The sequence below is a fragment of the Rhynchophorus ferrugineus genome, unplaced genomic scaffold (genome assembly GCF_030347505.1).
Source record: "Rhynchophorus ferrugineus isolate W39M unplaced genomic scaffold, kcgeb_rfMv2 rfM3, whole genome shotgun sequence".
Classification (NCBI taxonomy): domain Eukaryota; kingdom Metazoa; phylum Arthropoda; class Insecta; order Coleoptera; family Curculionidae; genus Rhynchophorus; species Rhynchophorus ferrugineus.
The window spans coordinates 9,430,047-9,451,170 of record NW_027472582.1 but is presented as its reverse complement, the minus strand read 5'-3'; the positions used below and the strand labels follow the sequence as shown (position 1 = coordinate 9,451,170).

At 31.4% G+C, this 21,124-nt stretch overlaps 2 protein-coding genes across 3 annotated transcripts in view; one reads left to right on the top strand and one right to left on the bottom strand.

The window, feature by feature from the left end:
* The window catches only part of LOC143192631 (protein O-mannosyl-transferase TMTC1), a 666,349-nt gene that overhangs the window by 548,843 nt on the left and 96,382 nt on the right, over positions 1-21,124 (top strand). For both annotated transcript variants that reach the window (XM_076398096.1, XM_076398095.1), the window contains exon 6: positions 9,032-9,135. In XM_076398096.1, coding sequence (XP_076254211.1) covers positions 9,032-9,135 — 104 coding nt within the window. The remainder of the gene's footprint in view (positions 1-9,031; positions 9,136-21,124) is intronic.
* Positions 18,033-19,397, bottom strand: LOC143192634 (uncharacterized). The gene is made up of 4 exons (XM_076398098.1): positions 19,315-19,397; positions 18,829-19,221; positions 18,527-18,625; positions 18,033-18,470 (listed from the first exon to the last, which is right to left on the bottom strand). Exons 2-4 carry the CDS (start codon positions 19,208-19,210, stop codon positions 18,178-18,180), a joined length of 774 nt encoding a protein of 257 aa, XP_076254213.1. The 5' UTR covers positions 19,211-19,221; positions 19,315-19,397; the 3' UTR covers positions 18,033-18,177.

Sequence of the window (21,124 nt, the reverse complement as noted above, 5' to 3'; positions counted from 1 at the left end):
CAGGAAAAAATTCGCCGCCGAAGGGTTGGTGCTCCCCGGATAAATTGCGCGTTATGAGTCAGAAACGAGCGAAGGAACGGAATTAAAACGGCTTTTGTTGTGCTGTTTTTTGTTTTGACAGCTGCGTTTATATATTCTCTACGATGTTTTTTAATATAATTAGCGAAGAAAAAAGGGACAGAGATGTCGAAGTTGGCCGAGGAAAAATGTCGCGTTGTTTTGTTTAATCGAATTAAAGGTTATTCTCAGTGAAGCGTTATTAAATATTTTGTTTTTATGCGACTAATTCATAAGTACATTGACTATAATTAAATACTGATAACACTAGAAGAATACATTCTATTGACGGTACAAAAAATCCTCTTGTATGTGACCCTCAATCACCATTTCTCGTACATAGATTTATAGAACCACTACTATCTTATTTACTTTGTCGTCAAATTTTTGCTAATAAATCATTTTTAACTTCACAATCAGCAAGCATCAATTTGATTCAACTTCAAAATTTTTCGACATTATAGAGGTAAATGACGTTATAAGAACTTTGCAAGAAAATTATTATGTTTTGAACACCGTGCAATATACCACACGCGTCTACCAAATTGACATAACTGTCAGTTCCTCGGCATTTTTAATTTGCGTTCTGTTGGACAACGAAACATTCAAGGCCTTGTATTAAAAACTTGAAGTTCTGTATGTCACACTGGACGAATGAAGAGTCTTTCTAGGTCAGAATTGAACCCTTATTATAATAATTGGAACATTATCTAGACAATAGATAGATATAGTAATTTTGATCACATAAGACGACATCATGTCACTTGTAGTTTTTAGGTACAAAATTGTTTATTCTTCCTGAAGACACTCTTGGAAACTCTTAATTTGGAAACGATGCATTATAAAAGTGTAAAGAATTAAAAGAATTAATAGTAATCAAATTAGGTACTAGTTTATTAGTTTGTACTGAACATTACTTAGTGAAACGATCTTCCACACGTCATTGTATAATATAAATCCCTTTAAATATTATTATAATATTAAAGTAAATATTAAAATATTTAAAAAAATGATATAAAAATCGACAGAACCAAGATATGTTTAATCATATATAAAGCCATTTTCAATTGATTTGTTAAAATTGTAAAACAAACAAGATCGAATAATAGTCATATAGATCGTTATATAGCATTTTAAACCCAGGGGTATATTTGAAAATTATTGAATGAATATATACAACTAACTAACTATACCCAAGCGCATATTATAATAGAAAAAAATGAAACGAGAAAAGATAACTATTATGGTTACTTTCTCGATTTTTCATTCAAGAAATATTTTTAATTCTTATTGCCGATAACAAAATACTGAGACACTTTCACATAAAAGCAATCTATATCTAGATCTAGAAAGGGCAAACCTATGAAGAGTCCTTCTAGGTTAGAACTGATCTCCTAATATTGTAATTGGAACATTATCTAGCTAATAGTTAGACATAAGAATTTTAAAAATATATAAAAAGATATCATATTATTTGTAGTTTTAGGATACGAAATTGAGTATTCTTCGTGAAGAAACTCTTGTAGAAACAAGCGATTATAACAGTACAAAGAATTAAAAGGAATAAATGACAACAGTGAATATAAACTGTACAACTGTTTTGTATAGAAATAGATTTCAAAAACTAAATAAGAAACTAGACTTTTAACACAACAAAAAAAAACATAGTAGAATGTAAAATACGTGTAGTAGATAGGTTAAATAAGTTTTATGTTTATTTTTATTTAGTTATTACAACGATTATTATGTACATATTTTATTTTAAAACGTTTTGTTTTTTGTGTAAAAAAATTTAAGTTTCATTATTTTTCTCTTTTAAGTGTTAGATATTTACTCAATAAATTACACAAATATTTTAGTTAGTATTACAATGGATAGCCCAAGTATAAGTACAGCCCGTATGAGGAAAAATAGGAATAAAGAAATAAGGATTGAAAATAAGGGAGGTTTCAGATCCTGGGGTCCACTACGTAGTCTAGGTGATTTGACAAATGTTCTAACAAAACCAACAAAAAGTCACTGTCCCCTCCAGGAATCGAACCCGCGACATTCGCGTATGACCTTAACGTTCTAACAATTACGCCATAGAAACAGTTGCCTGCAACGTTTCTACGACTTCTCATATTTTATAGTTAGTGCTTAAATATCTGATTATTTTAGATAACAAATATGTGAAAACTTTGTACGTGCCTTTGAAATTTGAGATTTTCCCTCGATTTCTCCCCTTCCCCACCCCCCTAACAGATCCTTACTTGATTCCAATGGGACCACCCCGAAAGTGCACTCTTTGAAATAAAAAAACAATTTTTAAAATCGGTCCATAATTGACGGAGAAATCGGCGAACATACATTTCCTTTTTTGAAGTCGGTTAGAAATGATGGAAAATATTTTTATTAATATGTATCGTGCCAATTTGCCTCAATAAACGTCTTTGTTTAACGTGAAATTATAATCAAAATACATATAAGCTTCCACTATTTTCGAATGCATCCTACTGATTCCCTGTTCCCGAACGCTATCCATGAATTTTAAATGTGTTCCATTATAACAATATTTCGTAAGATTTTTCAATATTTATTATATATCGTCACATCTTTTAATATGAATGTAATCTAATTCATTTTCAAATTTTAAAAAGTCTTAACTTCAAATACTATCACCAAACTATATGTCGTTTTAATTCAAACAAATAGTAGACCATTTAGTAACAATTAACCCAAATTGAAACAGATTTGTTTGACCTGTCAAGTTTCCCGAACTGATTGGATGCAAATTCTCGCCGCGAAATCCCCACCCAATATTTCCCAACAGTTGCCAGTCCGCTTTATTTTTAACGGTCACCTCATTCATTATTCCTCGCCATCTCACTCCTAAGCCACTCCACATGTCCCTAATTAATTAACCAAGAGCACTTATATCCTCCCGTGTACTCCCTCAAGCTTCGAGTTCCTTCGCCTCCCGGCCGTCGTCCTTCGAGACTTCACCTGAAGCACAAAGTTGGAATGGCGCCTAATTGATTTTGGTTTCCCTTATTTTAATATTAGATGCCATTCTCGTCAGTGATAATTATACGAGGATGGTGGAAGTTTAATTACTTTCTTATTTTTCTTTCTTCTTTTTTTTCATACATATTAATATGTTTTCTTTATAGGTTGGGATGACTTATTACTAAGTGATTAGTAATAGTTAATTTTATTATCAATAAAAATGGAGTTCTTTGTAGTTTTTTTGTATTTAAAGGACAGAATACTAATAAAATTAGTCTCAATACCTAAGGTGCTTCCACAAATCTTATAGTTCATTATCCTCGAAGTTCTCTAGTCCTCCAAACTGTCCTTCGTTATTTTTTTTACTAATTACACCTTACATTAGATATGCTTAGTACAATCTCAATTTGACAATTAATTTATTGCTACTGTTCTGTTGTACTTGCATTGATACACAAACAAGTTCGTGTTTTTTTGTCGCTACAGTCTTCTCATTCCCTGCGTGTTGTTTAGTAGCTGCATGCTTTAACGTTGCTATGATTTAGCAATCTTATTTTATGTTTTAATCAGAAATTTTGGATGAGTTCGTGTACTCATTTAATTTTGAGGTTATCGTGCAGTTCTTCGTTTGTTACGTGACGATAAGCGTTGGTAACTAATCGTAGAACTTTGTTTTAGATGCGTTGGATTACTAGTTCGATTGATGTTTTAGTGTAGCCACATGTTTGAACCCCTTAGGTCCAAATTGGCTTTATGATTGCCTGATAAACCAATCTCTTTTCTGATTTTTAGGTCAGGTTAAGAGTATCTTCCGACTAACCATTACAGTTGCTTGACTTTGATTCTTATCTGTTCTGTTTTTTATCTAACGTGATGTTTCCAATTTAACCTCGAGATATATTTCGAGGTATTTAGTGGATCTACTTGACGAATCGGGCCTCCGTCAACTAATATAATTAGGTTTTTGTCATTTCGCCGCAACGCAAAATTATCATGGACATATTTGGAGCTATTAAGCTCTATTTTCCAGGTTTTAGTCCATTTATAAATCTTGTTAACCGCTACTTATACTTTTTCTATAGCTTTATATAGAGATACATCTTTTGCGATTTTAACTGTATCGTCGGAAAATGTTCCAAGTAACATACTATTTCTTTTGTCGTTGGGATATCAGCAGATATAGGAGTGGTCCCAAGTCACTACACTGTGAAACTCCACCCGAAATAGATTCAAGTGTTGAGAATACGCCTTCATGCGGCACTCTAACTTTTATTTCGAAAAGATATGATTCCAGCAGTCGACAGTAATTCCACCGTAACAATTTGCTCATTTTGTAAATTCATCCCAAATGATATACTCGGTCAAAAGCTTGTGAAACGTCTAGGAATGTTGCAGAGCCGTATTTTTTTTCTTCGAGTGTCTTTTCAACAACCGCTGTTACTCTATCTGTTTCGTTGAATTTCGAATAGTGATTTCGAAATCCAAACTGGAAATCTGTTATTTCTATAAGTCGTTTAATATGTTCTAACAGCAGTTTATAATTCAATAGCAGTTAAATAAACCTGTAAGATCCAACTTGTTCTGCCGGTTTGTCAGGTATTTTAAACATAATTATTCGAACAAACTTACGACATTCCGAAACATGCTCCAGTCCCAAACAAGCATTGTATATATGACAATATTATTCGTCTTGATATTAATATTGAGATTTTCAAATCGTTGAAACCAAAACCGACAATTGAAATATGATGGATCAGCATCACTATCAAGTTTTAAAAAGTATTTACTCAAATCAAACAATCAAACCAATACATGTCGAAAATGCAAATTTTTGCTATTTCATTATTAGCGTCTGTAACAGATGAATCACTACTTTGATTAATAGTGCGAAGCATAGCATTTTCACCAGTCAATATAGCTGATCAAAATTCATAGGTTCCTAAAAGTGTGGGCTTCTGAGATAGATTTCTTCATATCAAACAACAAAAGGAATGAATGTCGAAAATATAATAGTAAATGGAAAACATCAAATTTAACAGTTGGGTTAAGCTCTTTAATAGTTGTCCACATTAATACTCCGTACTATCGCTTATTTAAATTTATTTAACAAAAATAACCATAAGAATCTAATTTAATAAGATAGATACGTTGTGTTCTGCTCTAAAGCTCTTCCCTCGCGGTTCCTGGTGCTAGCTGGAAATACGTCCATCAAACCTTAATTAACTTTGGGACTGAAACCTTAGATCTGGATTTTAAGAAAAATATGAAACAAAAATTGCTAGACAGCTATGGTTAGTTAATATATGTGCTGGGTTCTTTTAATTGAAAATGATAGATACATAAGTATTTAAATAATAAAATTTAACAACACATAAATATAGCATGTTACAACTAATACTTAAACTATTGTTCAGCTTCAACAAACAATATAATGTTTAATTAACAAATTAATTTATATTATATTTATTATTTTGAACGTTATTGCAGTAAAACAGAAGAAAAAAATAAGCAAACAAAAGCTATTAAAAAGTAATTTCATTAAAACAATCGTAACTTGTAAGCTAATTGTTGGAATAACATGAAATTTAGATACGTATCATTTGAAGGTTTGTACTATTCAGGACTCATATAGTTGTGTGCGTAGTTATACAATCTACAGGAGGTAGGCAAAATAATATTAACATCATGCAATGTAATACACTTTTTTGCACATGTCGGCAACACTTCCTATGTGTACATAATGCAATGCGTAAGTATTGCTCAGTTTACACACCAAGTATTGTTGGTAATAACAGGTCAATTGAACAGTTCCCGGCATACCATAGTAAAACACATTTTTATGGATAAATTAGTTTTTTTATTCAACATAATTCCCTTCAAGGGTGACACACTTATTATAGCGACTCTCCAACCTTTCAGTACCATTTGTGTAGTACGATTTGACCTTTGCTTCAAAATAAGCCCCAGTTTCGGCGATCACCTCTTCATTCGACGAAAATTTCTTCCCAGTTGAGGGCCGGATCTGCAAAATGAGGAAGCAATGCGAAGGTCAATTCATGGATTTTTGACACGATACAACGATGCAGCACTTTCTTTTTCTTCAAATGTGGCCGTTTTTCGGCGATTTCGTCCTTCAAACGGTCCAACAATGCTATGTAACAGTCGCTGTTGATGGTCTTTCCATTTTCAAGGTAGTTAATGAAAATTCTTCCATGCGCATCCCAAAATACAGACGCCAGATCGGGTTCATCGTGTGTAGTCCACTAGAATGACTGTCGATTGGACTTGGGAGTGAAATGATGGAGCCGTGTTTCATCCCTTGTCACATATCGACGCAAAAACTCGGGTTTATTACGCTTGATCATCTTCAAACACTGCTCCGAATCATTAACTCGTCGTTGATTTTGGTTAAAAGTGAACTCGCGCGGCACCCACTTTTCACAGAGCTTTCTCATACCCAAATATTCGTGAATGATTCGTGTACACGTTCAGTTGATATCTTTAGAGTGTCTGTTATTTAATTCAATTTCAATTTACGGTCATTCAAAATTATTTAGTGGATTTTTTAAACATTTTCGTCAGTAACAACCACTTTTGGGCGTCCCCTACGTTCACCGTCTTCTGTCCGACGGCTGTCCAATTTATACAGGCATCTTTTGAAGGTTAGGACTAATTAAAAAAACCTATCGATTTAATGTGTCGTGCTATGTGTCCGGCCGAGGACTTTTCAATTTACCTGTTACTTCAGTGTATTATTGTTCAATTTATTATGCGACGGTTAAAATAAAAGATCACTGAATTGTGTGATGTCTCGAACTTCAAAAGAGAACAGATCGTTAGGTGCTCAGTTAGAGGGCAGTCTGTGACGAAAAATGTCTGAATTGTTTAACATTTCACACGCGACGACATCCATGGTAACAACAGAATACACAAAGCATAATAAAACATCATCGGCGAAGAGGAATAGTAGACAAAACCTAACATTAACTGACCTACCTGACCTGAGATCTACACACATTATAAAAAGTTAGATTTATGTATGGAGAATCCCAAAAGGAGCCTACGATCCTGACCTGCTTCCTGGAGTCAAGCATGGGAAATGTTCCGTTATGATTTGGGAGGAAACATTCAGATCACTGGCCCGACTACTGCGAGTGAATATCTCGACATCCTCAACGATTGTGTCCTTACTAGGACTAGAATATTGCTGCCAAACAACGCCATATTAAAAATTGATTATGCATTATCAAATGCTCCCACACACACAGAGAAAGGAGTTCAATCTTGGTTTGAGGGGCATCAAAATATCATCAAACATCCTCCCTAGCCGTCATAATCACCTGAACTCTGGTGATCCAAATCGAAATATTAGGAGTTAAGTTTAGAGTAGAGAGTGAGGAGTAGATTTCCATATCCACCATCACTGAAGAAATTGAACAAGTACGGGACAAAATTTCCTTGAAACCTATTCAATTCATTTGTGTATATAATCTATTTAAAGTTTTTTTAGTAATACCTAATGGATATTTGTGACGTCGAAACATTGCAATGTTGCCGCATCAACTCTGAAATTTAGTTTAGTTTGGCTTTGACATACAACAATATTCTAAGCTAAATAAAATAATTGAACAAAAATGTTATGAAATATAATTTATTCTAACATTACAGTACATCTAATACATATATTATCGAAGGACTTAAGACTACAATTAAGAACACAGGTATAATAGTTTGTAGGTTAGATTTGTTTTATTTACAACTCTTTTCCACACCACCCATGAGGTAGAGTTTCTAGACGTGTTTTTTATGTAGTAGTATCCCCTTGGAGGCCTAATCCACCTAATTACTAATTGTATATCTGAGAGACGTATTTTACTTTCATTCGAGAGAATATTTACCTTTTTACGTTTAGTTATTGTTTCCTTCGATGGTGTGTTTACTTGTCAAGTCATCTTGGTATCACTGTATATTATATTTCTTCCGCTACTACCTGTATACACCACTGTTGATAAAATTAATCACTGTATTCTGTCTAATACATTTACCATATCTACAAAATAGTTAGTATTCATTCTCTCCTCATACGTTCTACCCTAATGCTCATGTTTAATTTTGATTAATTACAATCATATCTGTGCACACAAATTTTTTACGCTCTACAGTATCATTTTCTACAGTTATATTCAATTAATTATGTGCATACCTTTAGTTGCTTCCACTCTCATCACTCTGTCTCAGGAATTTCCAGCATTGCACAGCATTATCACAAATCCTGAAAATTTCTTTCAGTCACTTTCACTTTCCGACTCACTGTCCAATTCTCTCACTAAAGTGTTTATTTCTAATCTGTCTAAAACATATGCACGATTCCACCATTTATCCATTAATTCTGTATGTCTTACCGAGTTCATCCAAACCGAAGGTGTTATGGTTGACAATGCTTCCTTCCACATATCCAAACAGTTTTTGATGGAATATCCTTCTCGAACTTAACGAACGAATAAAAATAATACCAACAAAACCCAATCGAATGCTATTGTAACTTTTAACTTTTTCCATCAATTTTTGTTGTCTTTGTTCTATGGCGTATTATTAAAAAAAACTTTGAATAGACTACATATCAGGTGTTCATATAATTTTGTCCGTCCCCTGAGTGTCAGGGAACATCACACCATATCAGAAACTTATTGAGTAATGCACTGATTTGCTAAATTAAATTAGTTATTTATTTTTACTTAATAATGTTTGGCATTTACATACATAATGTGCATTGTTTAAATTCAAGTGTGATCAAATGTTAACGTTTGTATCCGTTAATGAAATAAATGAGCGCTCGCTCTGATCTGGTCGATACTAATGAAGTTGACGGTGCGGCTGCGTCCATCCTGCACGGCATTTTAAGCGAGCCATTCAATTAAACTTTAATAGAACACTTTACGAAAAGGCCTCGTATTTTAATTATACAATGTCGCGCCCTTTGTTTCAGACCGGTGTACTGCTGGCAGTCAGGCTGGCTATTCTGCAGGGATCTCTTCCCAGATTCTGCGAACAGGATAACCCTGCGGCATTTCATACCTCAATATACGTACGGTAAGCTGAACTTTGTTTGCTGAACACTTTGCTGAATATTAGTTACATTATCTTACTAATTACGTAGGTACTTCGCGATAATTAATCGCCGGCTTTTTGCTGGCTAACTTCAAAAGATACACGTCCGCGCTTTTGAGCCTTAATTAATACATATTCGTTTCCTTGCGGATGAAAAATATATATATCACGTCTGTTTCTGATAGGAATTACGGAAATACATAAATAGAATTATAAGAGAAACCAAACATCCCATTTTTTTCTCAAACGATATGATTTGCTTTTAATTAATATGTTGTGTGGTAATGTCTTTAATTATAGATGAACTAAGATAAAAAGAAAAAATAAAACATAAAAAACATGTCCTCTTTATTACTTTATATCAGATGGAAGTATATATATATATATATATATATATATATATATATATACTTATTAAGGGGAAAACCGAGAGGTAAGTTATTTTCAGTTATATATATATATATATATATATATATATATATATATTTGTTACCATAAATGTTTATTAACTTTACAATTTAACAAAATTCTGTCTATATATAATGTAGTAATTTCAAATTCTCATCCGTAACAGTTAACCTAAATAAGTTAAGCTTGCAGCAGACTGTGCTTGATATTTTGTTATAAAAATTGTATTATTGTTATTGTTAAAAATTGCCAATATTCTTAGTTTCATAAGCGTACTTGTTTTGAAGAAATCCTATTGTAGAATCTTGTTATATAATAATCCCATACTGAATTATTAATTTCATTCTGTTATATGATTTTAAACCACATTTTTTTTTCAATTTTGGTAGCTATATGCTAGATATAATAAAAACTTTAAAATGTCGAATTATTCATTTGTAGTATTCCAGCATGCAATCTGAGCGAATATCCCATCTAAATACCATGATATTGTCACCCAAATCGTAACAAATTTTGTCCCATGCTTGCCTATAGGAAACAGGCAGTCCGAATCAAAGGCTTCCTTTAGAGTTCTCCAAAGACAAAAACGGACTTTTATAAGAAACAATGTAAACGATAATTTATTACACCATACCACATTTTCCCAATCATCGGTGTCCAGGTTTATGATTGTTACATTACTAGCAGCTTATCCTTGTTATATAGTTACCCTATGATAGCTCTGTAAAACTACCGCCATACTGTTTTTGTCGAAGTGTTGAGTTTTAAGTTCTGCTGTCACTTGCGGAAGGTTCGTCGGTCTCTGTTATTTAACTTTTTCGTGGTTTCGTCCACTATTCCTTTTCGCCGATGATGTTTTACCTTGTTTTAGGTAATCTGTGAATAAACAATGTAATCTGTCGCTTGTTAAACGTTAATTAGTTTAGTTGTTTTCCTCACAACACTCCAACTAACCGGACGTCAGCCAGTTGTCCCCTTTGAAAGTCTGAAAAGTCTTACATTTCACCAATAGCTTGTTTTAACTGTTGAGGACAAAGCGTATAATACACTGAGATATGACCTACAAGACTTTTCATATAAACTGAGCAATATATACGCATACCATTATTTGCACGGAAGAAGTGATACCAACATGCTACAAGACGTGCTATATATATATATATATATATATATATATATATATATATATATATATATATATATATATATATATATATATATATATATTGTATGGTGCTCACCTTATTTTACCGATTCCCTGTAAGTGTTACTAGTACACAAGGAAGAGTATTAGTGAATTTACCTACTTTACACATGTGATATACGAAAAATGGAAAATATCACGATGGCTACATTTGCTGATGATACTGCGATTATAGCTGTCGGAGACAATAGTGAAGAAGCCAAACGAAAATTACAACAGGCAACTGACAATAAACGAAAGTTAATCTGTTCATGTACAGTACATGTATAATCAACCACCAATTGACCGCAAAACATCGCTGGAAAGAACATGTAAAAACAAAAGAGAAAAGAATTGAACTTAAAATATAGAAAACTGCATTCTTTAACTGGAAGAAAATCCCAATTATCAGTAAGTAATAAAATGATATTAGATAAATAAATATTGATACCCCTATATGGACATATGGAATACAATTATGGGGATATTCCGCGAAAACAAATATAAATACAATACAAGTTTTCCCTAACAAAGTCCTGGAAGGTATTGTATGTACACCGAGGTACCACAGGATTGATAACTTACATTGAGATACCCAGTGTCACCCAGAAAATAACGATAATTTCAAGGAGACATGGGGACAGACTCCATTCCCATATCAATATCGAAGTAATATAACTCTTGGATAACATTAGAACAAGACATAGTCTCAAAAGAATCAAAACATTTGATATTGTGTTGTGTAATGTAGTGAGGTGCATTTAATAGAACAATAGTAATGGTAACACATTAACAGTATTATACCAGAGACTAAGATAGGGCTGATGGATCCTCCTAGATATATACCCAGATTAAAGTTAATGTAATACAAATTGTAGGTTAGACATCAACAACTAGTAATAATGAAATAAATACATTTTTTAATGTTATAAAAAAGATTGCCTTTAAAGGTTGAAATTTTTGCGAAATAGGATTCGCCTCTTATTCAAAAGAAAATTACTGGCTAACAGAGAAGTCAACAGAAGAAAGTTAACAGGCATTTTTTTTAGATTTCTCTTCAAATAAATTACTTTTTACTAAAAAACGCTAACTAATAATAATTCATGTCAAATAATAATTACTCGCAGAACAGTAAATTTAATGAAAAACTAGAAACTGCTTTTAGACGGGTCCAAAATAAAATTAATGAAATAAATGCGATGTAATTAAAAGAGCACTGTAATTTAATAGCGAAAATATGTAAATCAGACGGGACGAAATCTAATTTCAGCAATAGCAAATATTTCACATCGAATATTTGCTTATCAAAATATTGTAGCAATTTAATTACGTATGTCCTTTAATTTCTGAAGGATGTTAAGCGTCCCGCTTTATTAAATAACAACCGGGCGACATAACTTTCAATCTCGACCCGATCTCTCTAAAACGCTATTCCCTCTCTCGGCATTCTCTCTCCTATTTCATTATGTACAAATGAAATTAGAGCAATAACAGGCAATTATTCGTCGATGGTATACGTAACGCACGTCGAGTTACAGTCATGTTATATTCTGACAGAGTTAATCTCGTCTGGTTGCATCAGTTGCCGGAGATATTACGTTTCGTGTATTCAACATATAAGAATATTCCAAAACAAGCTCGACATTCTGGAAAATACAATCTCGTTTCCTTTTTCGTGTTTTTCAAAACGAATTTATTTATATAAATGTCAAATACTGACCAATCATGTATGGGTCATTTTGATCGTTAACCTTTTGCTAATCATCTGGTAAAACATACAGTTAAAGTTAAAATACCTGTAAAGTCAGAAAAATATAAGTATAATAACAAATAGACAGAAAAGGTATACAAACATGACCATATTTCATTCTAACCATTACTACAATCTTAAAATAAGTTCTGTTTACATATTATTTAACATAAAACTATATCCTTTGTTCCATAACAATCTACAAAATTAGTGTTATAAAATGATAATATTTTACTAATAATTCATATCTTATACACTTATTTCCGCATTATCTATCGCTAATTTTGCCTATGAAATAATTATATTACCTCAACAAAATGTAAATACAAAATTTACCTAAAAATGACTTCTAACCACAACTGTGGTAAACAACAAGGCGTATATAGAAAAGGATGCGTATTTTTGAAAACTCTCAAATTAGATCAAGTGCGCATGTACAGTTCTAGCCAATCAAAACTTATGCTCGCTTTCAAATGTTTTTGGCTTGTCAGAACTATTGTCATATTCGGTGTCAACATTTTCACTGTTAAGACTAATTATTCACTTGTTGAAACCGATGAAGCATGTTTGACGTAAGCTTCACACAACATCTCTGGTACAAGTTCGGACATTTTCAACGCACTGAAAAAATGTGGTTCACTCTATCAGAGAAGCTTCAACATGTTGGTTACAGATATGCTCGATGCCATTTAATTGAGAACAACATTGCTGGAAACCTTTTAAAATTAATTTATAAGCCAAAAATTAGAAGTTTGATTTAGCATGTTGAACTTGGTTCAGCTATTTCCAAATAGATCTATCTAGATAATTCGATGACCGAACAAAAATTTTAGGTTTGAAGACAGTTATGCAGAGGAGAACTATATTTTGAAGGATACACTTTAATTTTTGCTAAAGAGGACCATTTACTACGGTCCAACCTCCAGTATTTTATGAATCGTAACAACGAGCGTCAGAAGTTAAATATACCGCGGTTATTCCTAAACAGGAACGATAATTTCAACGACGCAAATAACCGGGATAACTGATTTATAAAATTAAAATTCGAAAAATCCTCGGAATAATTTCGTTGGCGAAAGTTCGGAATTAACTTTGCATGAAAAATCTTCGGGAAACTTTCCGACAAAAAGTTCGCGCGACTCGACGGAGTTCTTTGAACATGCTAAAGAATAAACCAAGCGGGAAGAGTGCTCGTGAATCCGCTACGTTATTTCAAAGTTTCCTTTGTTCCTAATTGTTTTCCGATATTGTATTAACATAAAATAACCGGCTGCAAACTCTGATAAAACAAAATGTATGTCTATCTTTATCTTTGTCTGAAGATCAACAGTCTTTTAGGTGTAGTTTAGGTTTATTACTGATAAAAAGCACTGACAAATTATCGAGAAAAGATTGATGTTACGAAAATATTTGCATATTTTGATAAAATATTTTTAACAAGAAATTGAACCGACTTCAAAAAATTAATAAAAAAATCAGTAAAAATTAAAAAATTATCTAATTTAGATTTTTAACACAAAACAAAACAAAAAAAACATTTTAATATAAACTGTAATTACATAATAATCTATTTAACATATGTACTACACGTATTTTATATTCTCCTTCATACACACAATTTATCTTAATACCTACCTAAACCTATTTATCTATTAACAATATTACTTTAACTACTACCGACTGATCACACTGAAATCGGTGCACAACCCAAACAGCTATATTAATTTGGTTTTATCTTAATGGTAATTTAATTTTTTATATATATTACAAAATTAAATTCTTATTTTTGTATTGTTTGGGCTCGGTACCGACTTTACAGTTCTCCAGTTAGTAGTAATTAAAATAATATTGTAAATAGATAAATAGGTTTATCTAGGTATTAAGCTAAATTGTGTGCATATAGTAGAATATAAAATACTTATAGTAGATAGGTTAAATAATTTATTTTCATTTAGTTATTACAACGATTATTATGTACATATTTTATTTTAAAATGTTTTATTCTGTGTTGAAAATCCAAGTTTGATTATTTTTTAATTTTTAGTGACTTCCTTATTTATATTTGTCGGTTCAGTTGTTTACTTATAAAATATTTTATTTTTCTCTTTTTAGTGTTAGATATTTACTCAATAAATTACGTAGTTATTTTATTTAATATTATAATGGGTAGGTAGACCAAGTAATGATAAAGCCCGTATAAGGGAAAAAAGGAATAAAGAAACAATGATTGAAAATAAGGATGAATTCCTTATTTCCGTTCCTTATTTTCAATCATTGTTGTGGCCCAAGGAACCACTATATAACCTAGGTAATTTAACAAATGTTAACTAAGTAAACTAGAACAACAATAAATTATTCTCCGCGCCGGGAATCGAACCCGCGACCTCCGTTTGGAAGCTAAACGTTTTAACGTTTACACCATAGAAGCCGTTGTCTAATATTTCTCTACGAGGTCTAGTTATATACTCTAGTTAGTGCTTAAAACTTTTTATTGCAAATAAAAATGTTCCGCCGCATCAGCTCAGCTGTAAAATTATACCCAAATATCTGATTATTTTAAATAAAAAATATGTAAAAAATGTCTACGTACCTTTGAAATTTAACCTTTCCTCTCGATTTCCCTTCTTTTTCCTTTACCCTTTCGAATAAAAAAGAATTTTGAAAATCGGTCCACTCTTGACGGAGAAGTGGGTGAACATACATTAAAAAATATATATACAGCCGAATTCATAATAAATGGCTTTAAAGTCATATATTTCTCCTATTCAATGAAACGACTCTATAGCTCATTTTATGTTAGTAATATTGTAAATAGATAAATAGGTTTAGGTAGGTATTAGGCTAAATTGTGTGTATATAGCATAATATAAAATATGTATAGTAGATAGGGTAAATAAGATTTTTGTTTATTTTTATATAGTTACTACAACGATTATTATGTTCATTTTTTGTATTAAAATGTTTTTTTTTTGTATTAAAAATCTAAGTTTGATTATTTTTTGGTGTTAATGTGCTCTTTATTTCTATTTTGAAGCCGGTTCAATTTTTTGTTCATGATATTTTTACGTTTTCTTATTTGAGGACCAACAAATATACCTTTTTTTAATTTAGCATCACTAATTTTAAAAAACGATTTTCAAATTCAAAATTCTTTTACAATTTTTATCCATGGTCCCGACAAAATGTTTCATTAGACCACGTTTTATATGTAAGAGCGGAAGAATCACATTTTCTTGTCCAAATAAGAGGTTCATATTTAATATTTTATTAACCACAAACAAAGACAGTTTTTTTGGCCAATCTATATCATCATGGTTTTTGTCTACTGTCCCACAAATACAGAGAAAACAACAATATTTCGTGAAGCCTCCCTATACTCCAAATAATATAACAACAACTTTTAACTCAGCCCAAAAGTTTCCTGTTTTATTCTTTGTGTTTGATTAAGTTTAAAATTGGTTTGATGTTTTCATAAATCCCTTTTAAAATCACTAAATGTGCCTAAATGTAAATATGGTATGGAAGGAAACACTATTCTGAAATAATAGCACTTTTAAGCGTAAATAGTATTCACACTATTACGAAGGAAATTTTGGTGTTAGATAACCATATCAATAAACGATGTTTTTAACAATGGAATAAGGAACTTCAAACACGTAATTTTTATGGTAGAAACATTGACTCACACAGTATGATTTATAATCAGTATTATCGGTTTCGTACCATTGTTAGCGAATATGAACATTATAAACTGAATGGAGCACTCATTGACACACACTCCCAGATGAAAGTGCTCTACATAATATTATATATCTCGATTAATTGCCAACCTTGAATTTACTCAATCAAAAAATAAAACAACGAAACTCATTGTACAACGTGTCGATCACTATCAACGGCGATCACAATGAAATAAACAATTGAAATTAGCCACTCGAAATCGCACATTAACGTATACGTTACCAATTTGCTGGAACAGCCAACACCAATAAAGACGAAATGATATAGCATTTTCTACGACCTACCCCTGACTAATTCAATAAAGGATTCGCTGCAGATAGAAAATCTAATCGTTTCGAGCTTCGACCGTTTCGATTTAATCGAAAACGGACGTTTTATCGCGAACATCTCGCGTGATATTTCACAGGTAATGTCCTTATGGACATTAATTTATAATAGACTTATATTCATTATACTTGCAGCATGAGAAATAGTAATATTGTTTTAAAAATTTCTATTCGATAAATATAGTAACCAAATCAGTAGTTATACTCCGTTCAATAAAACAGTGATCTCATCTAAATAGATTACGTCAAAACGTCGCAATATTAGCGCATTAACACTGAGTTTTGATTCACTTTGACTCTCATATAACAAAATTACAATCCAAACAAAATAATGAAATAAAAATACACATAAATCTTTTACGCTCTACAATTCCTCAACAGTAATTTTAAAATATTTCCGTTCAAAAATAAATAAAGCTTTTATTTAAAAAGGGTCTGGTAGTTATTGTACAATCTTTTAGGTCCGTCATGGATTAGACTTTTCAATGATCAGGTATAGGTTTACATTTTATTTAGTAGTTATGGTTATTGAACATCTGTAGTTTTTAGGTTTTGTTTAAGTTGTATTGTACTATTTATATTTATTATACTATGTTATTTAAAAATAGCAATTAATATATTAAAACACGATAAAATATTTGCGGTGTTATTATTCCATTTTTTTTACAAATCCACAGAACATTCAGTATAAAAGTAATCCTACATCCTTTAAAATTATATTATTTATTACATGTTAATAGAAATTAGAATTTTTTTAAGTTTTTAAAGTAAAGCACGTGATTTATTATATATACAGTTCTGTCTCGCTTATACTACCATTAGAGAATATAAACAAATTTACAATTAACTGCTCCAAGCATTTATCTCCGTCCTTTCCTATCTCACATTATATACAGACAAGAATTCCTACATCTTCGTCTAACATCACGAATGGAAAAAAAACAGTCGAACCGTACATTTGACTGAAAATAGTAATTGCTATTTTTAGTCGCTATTTTTGACTATCGACTGTTTTCAGTCGATAGTTCCCAACGCTAATAAACTCCCACGTACAGGCCTTGCTTGTTCTGTCAGAAATATGTATTTGTAGACCTATCTATATACAGTTTTTCAACTTTTCACTCAATAAACTAGATAATTCATAAAATTTTGATACTAGTTTGTATTACTGGGCTTTATTAACTCTAGTGATCATTATTTGCCTTTTAATTCAAAATCCACAAATTTAAAAGGATAATTTAACCATCGCTGAGGTATTGATAAATTTGGTAATCTATCTTGTTCAGCTTTACGCTAATTAAAACAACAACAATATTAGGTAATATTTTATTTCATAGTCTTTTTTTTAAATTACACTTTAATTTAGTCATTATAAGTTTTACGTAAACTATTAATAAAATTCTTCTATTATAAATCTGTTATTGTATGGAAATATTGTAAATATATTTAACAAAAAAACATCCGAGAAAATAGTAATTTATGAAATATGGAATAAGATAAAGTTAACTAACGGGACATACAATATAGAAAGACAATGTTACCGAAAAAACGCAAATGGTGACTTAGAGAAACAGAAGAGCTCTCAAAATTTAATTAAAAGTCTTAGTATTATAATATTACTTCAAATTCTTCATAATCTGTTCTTTCTGCATCTCGACAATATCTTGTTTCAAACGATACTCATCTATCTTAATCTTCAGAAGAATAGTCTCCATATTCAAGCAATGTAGTTTAGCATTGGCCTCTTTCTTCAATAACTCGGTTTCCATATTACGCTTTTCTCTCAATAATTTCATCATTTCCTCATTAAACGCATTTTCATTATATATTGGATGTGAATCCAGTTGACTAGTAGTTGGTTCAATGCTTGTTGAAATTGGCTCATAGTTAATAGGTATTATGCTATCCTCTAAACAATATTTATAAAAGTAACGTGTGAAAATTTACAGGATACGCTCAGCTTACCTATAGTCGGTTTGGTCTCTAATAAAAGTTCCTCTATGTCGATTGTTGTGGATTCATCATTTATTTCTTCTTTTATCACTTTCGACGGACTTACTATAGCTGCAAATTAATTGAATAATCATAATATATATAAAAACTACATTGTCAAATGATAAAAATAACTTAAACATAATGTCGAAAGATAAAGGCAAAGCGAATGCACAATATTGTTTTAAAAACAAACAAATGAAAACGTTCTTGAGTTATTAGCGGATAAGGAAATTTTGAATAAAGTTATTTTTAAGATATAGACGTAGACTTACTGTAATCTCCCTCGCTGTCATCCGCAAAACTGCTTGACGAAGTTTGGACGTCAGTGGGTGTTTCGATGTTGACTGAAGCCTTCGCAGTATTCTCATTAGAATCGTTAGTTTTCCTGCCTGGGACCTTGGAACTAGCTCTTTTGCGTTTAGATGTCAGTCCTTTTATTCTCTTGAGGTTCTCGTACTTCTTCTTGAGCATAGCAACAGTTCTGGGTAAGTTAGTAGATGAATTAAATTTATTTTCTATCTCCAGCCAACACTGTTTCTTTTTCGCAGCCATTTCAACATCTGTTCTCGTCGCGTCAATTATATTTTTAATAGGTTCTATCAGAGATTCTAAGTATTTGACCTCCTCTAACGTAAATGATCGTAACCGGGACATACTAAAAGAACCTGAAATCACGCGTGCTTAAAAAAATACTTAATATTGACTTTAAATATTCGAACGGGGCTGAATATAAAGTACACACAAAACTGATATATTACCTATGTGGATTTATCTGTGTTTTAATGTCTGTAACCTCGAGAAAAAGTCACTATGATACTCTTTCGCTTCTAGTAGAATTACAACCTAAAAGAACCCGCACATGAAAAATGTGTTATACAATCACAAATATAAATACACTGCTGTTCTATTTACCTGTGATACTCAACCAAGTACACGAATACACTAACTTAAATTTGAATGTTTTAAAATAAAATATCCAATTAAGTATAGTTCTCTCGTAGTTTCAAGCTTGTTGCTTGCGATCTGTAACTGAAACGACAAAACCACTGTGGTACTAGATATACTGAAACCTACAGTAATAAAATAATATTGAACTTATTATACCCCTATAAACCCTAATAGTATACAAGCTATTTCTTTTAGAACTTTGCAATATTTTTTAACTTAATTGCTTTATTTCAGTACATTTTATGTTCTACTGTTTAATTTAATTACTATTTTTGGGTATATAATTATAATTGCAGGTAATTGCACCTTTAGAAGTAAAGGGGTTGGACTCACTTTAATATTTTGCGTGTCTTTATGTTTCTTTATAAATGGTTTATGGTCACAATTAGACCCGGTAGGTGGTGTAATATAATTAAAAGTAAACAAACAGAGCACTCTGTTTCCTTTTTTAAAAGTTCTTATTGAAGAATGAATATTTCTGACTCGATTACGCTTATGATTATGCGATAAATAAAAGAAAAAATATATCTTGGTTAGCCTTAGGCCAAGATATTGATTCAATATCTTAATGTATATATATATATATATATATATATATATATATATATATATATATATATATATATATATATATATATATATCAGTTCTGTAGTAGATTCGAGCTTGGTGGTTACAATATGTAACTGAAGCGACAAGAGCACCGTGGTGGTAGATATATGTAATCTGCAGCAATAAAACAACATAGAACTTATTATACCCCTATAAATTCGATTAGTATACAAGCTGTTTCTTTTAAAAGTTCGCAATATTATTTAACTTAATTACTCTATTTGAGCATAATTTATGTTTAACTGTTTAATTTGATTACTATTTTTGTGTATATAATTCTGTTTGTCGGTAATTGTACCTTTAGAAGTAAAGGGTTGGACCGCCTTTGATAGTTTTGTGTGTTTAAGTTGCTTTAAGAATGGTTTATGGTCAGAAGTAGACCCGGTAGGTGGTATAATATAATACAAATAGGCTTAGTGTACCCCACATTTCTTTTATGTGTTCAATAATAGAATCCATTTAGGTTTTTTTATTTTATTATATTGAAAACAAATTAACTTAACGTATTTATCACTTCGTAACTAAAATAACGCAATTTAAGTTTTTAAAACGGTTAAACTTTAAAAAAAAGAATTAAAATTAAATTTCAGTTCTACAATTCTAGACTAGACTAACTCCTAGGTACCGTATGATGACTTGAATAATTGATAAAGAAAATTGATGTTACTATAGTAAGTATATTTTATGCCTTGCACTACAAATCTTCTTGTAGTGTAATCACATTGCGTTTTTTAATTTTAACATTGTTCCGTTCGAACACGGTTTCGATCAGTTCAGAGTGTATTCAGAAACGGTCAGAGTGTGGTAAAAGATTTTCATTTGTCCACTCGGCCATTCTGAACGTCTTTAAGTCAAATTAACAGAGTTAAAATAAGGAAATTGGTGACTTAAGATCAAATTCGCGGAAAAGGGCAGAAAAAAAACTATAATTGTGAAAAAACTTCTGGTTAAAAACTCAATGAACATCATAGTACAACCACCGTATTCACCGACTTCGACCAACTTCTTTC

Excerpts from the sequence above, each read along its gene's own strand:
- LOC143192634 (XM_076398098.1), bottom strand. The coding sequence starts at position 19,210 with ATGTCCCGGTTACGATCATTTACGTTAGAGGAGGTCAAATACTTAGAA. Across the intron at positions 18,626-18,828 it reads TGACAGCGAGGGAGATTACA|CTATAGTAAGTCCGTCGAAA; the intron begins GTAAGTCTACGT and ends ATTAATTTGCAG. Across the intron at positions 18,471-18,526 it reads AGAGACCAAACCGACTATAG|AGGATAGCATAATACCTATT; the intron begins GTAAGCTGAGCG and ends AATATTGTTTAG.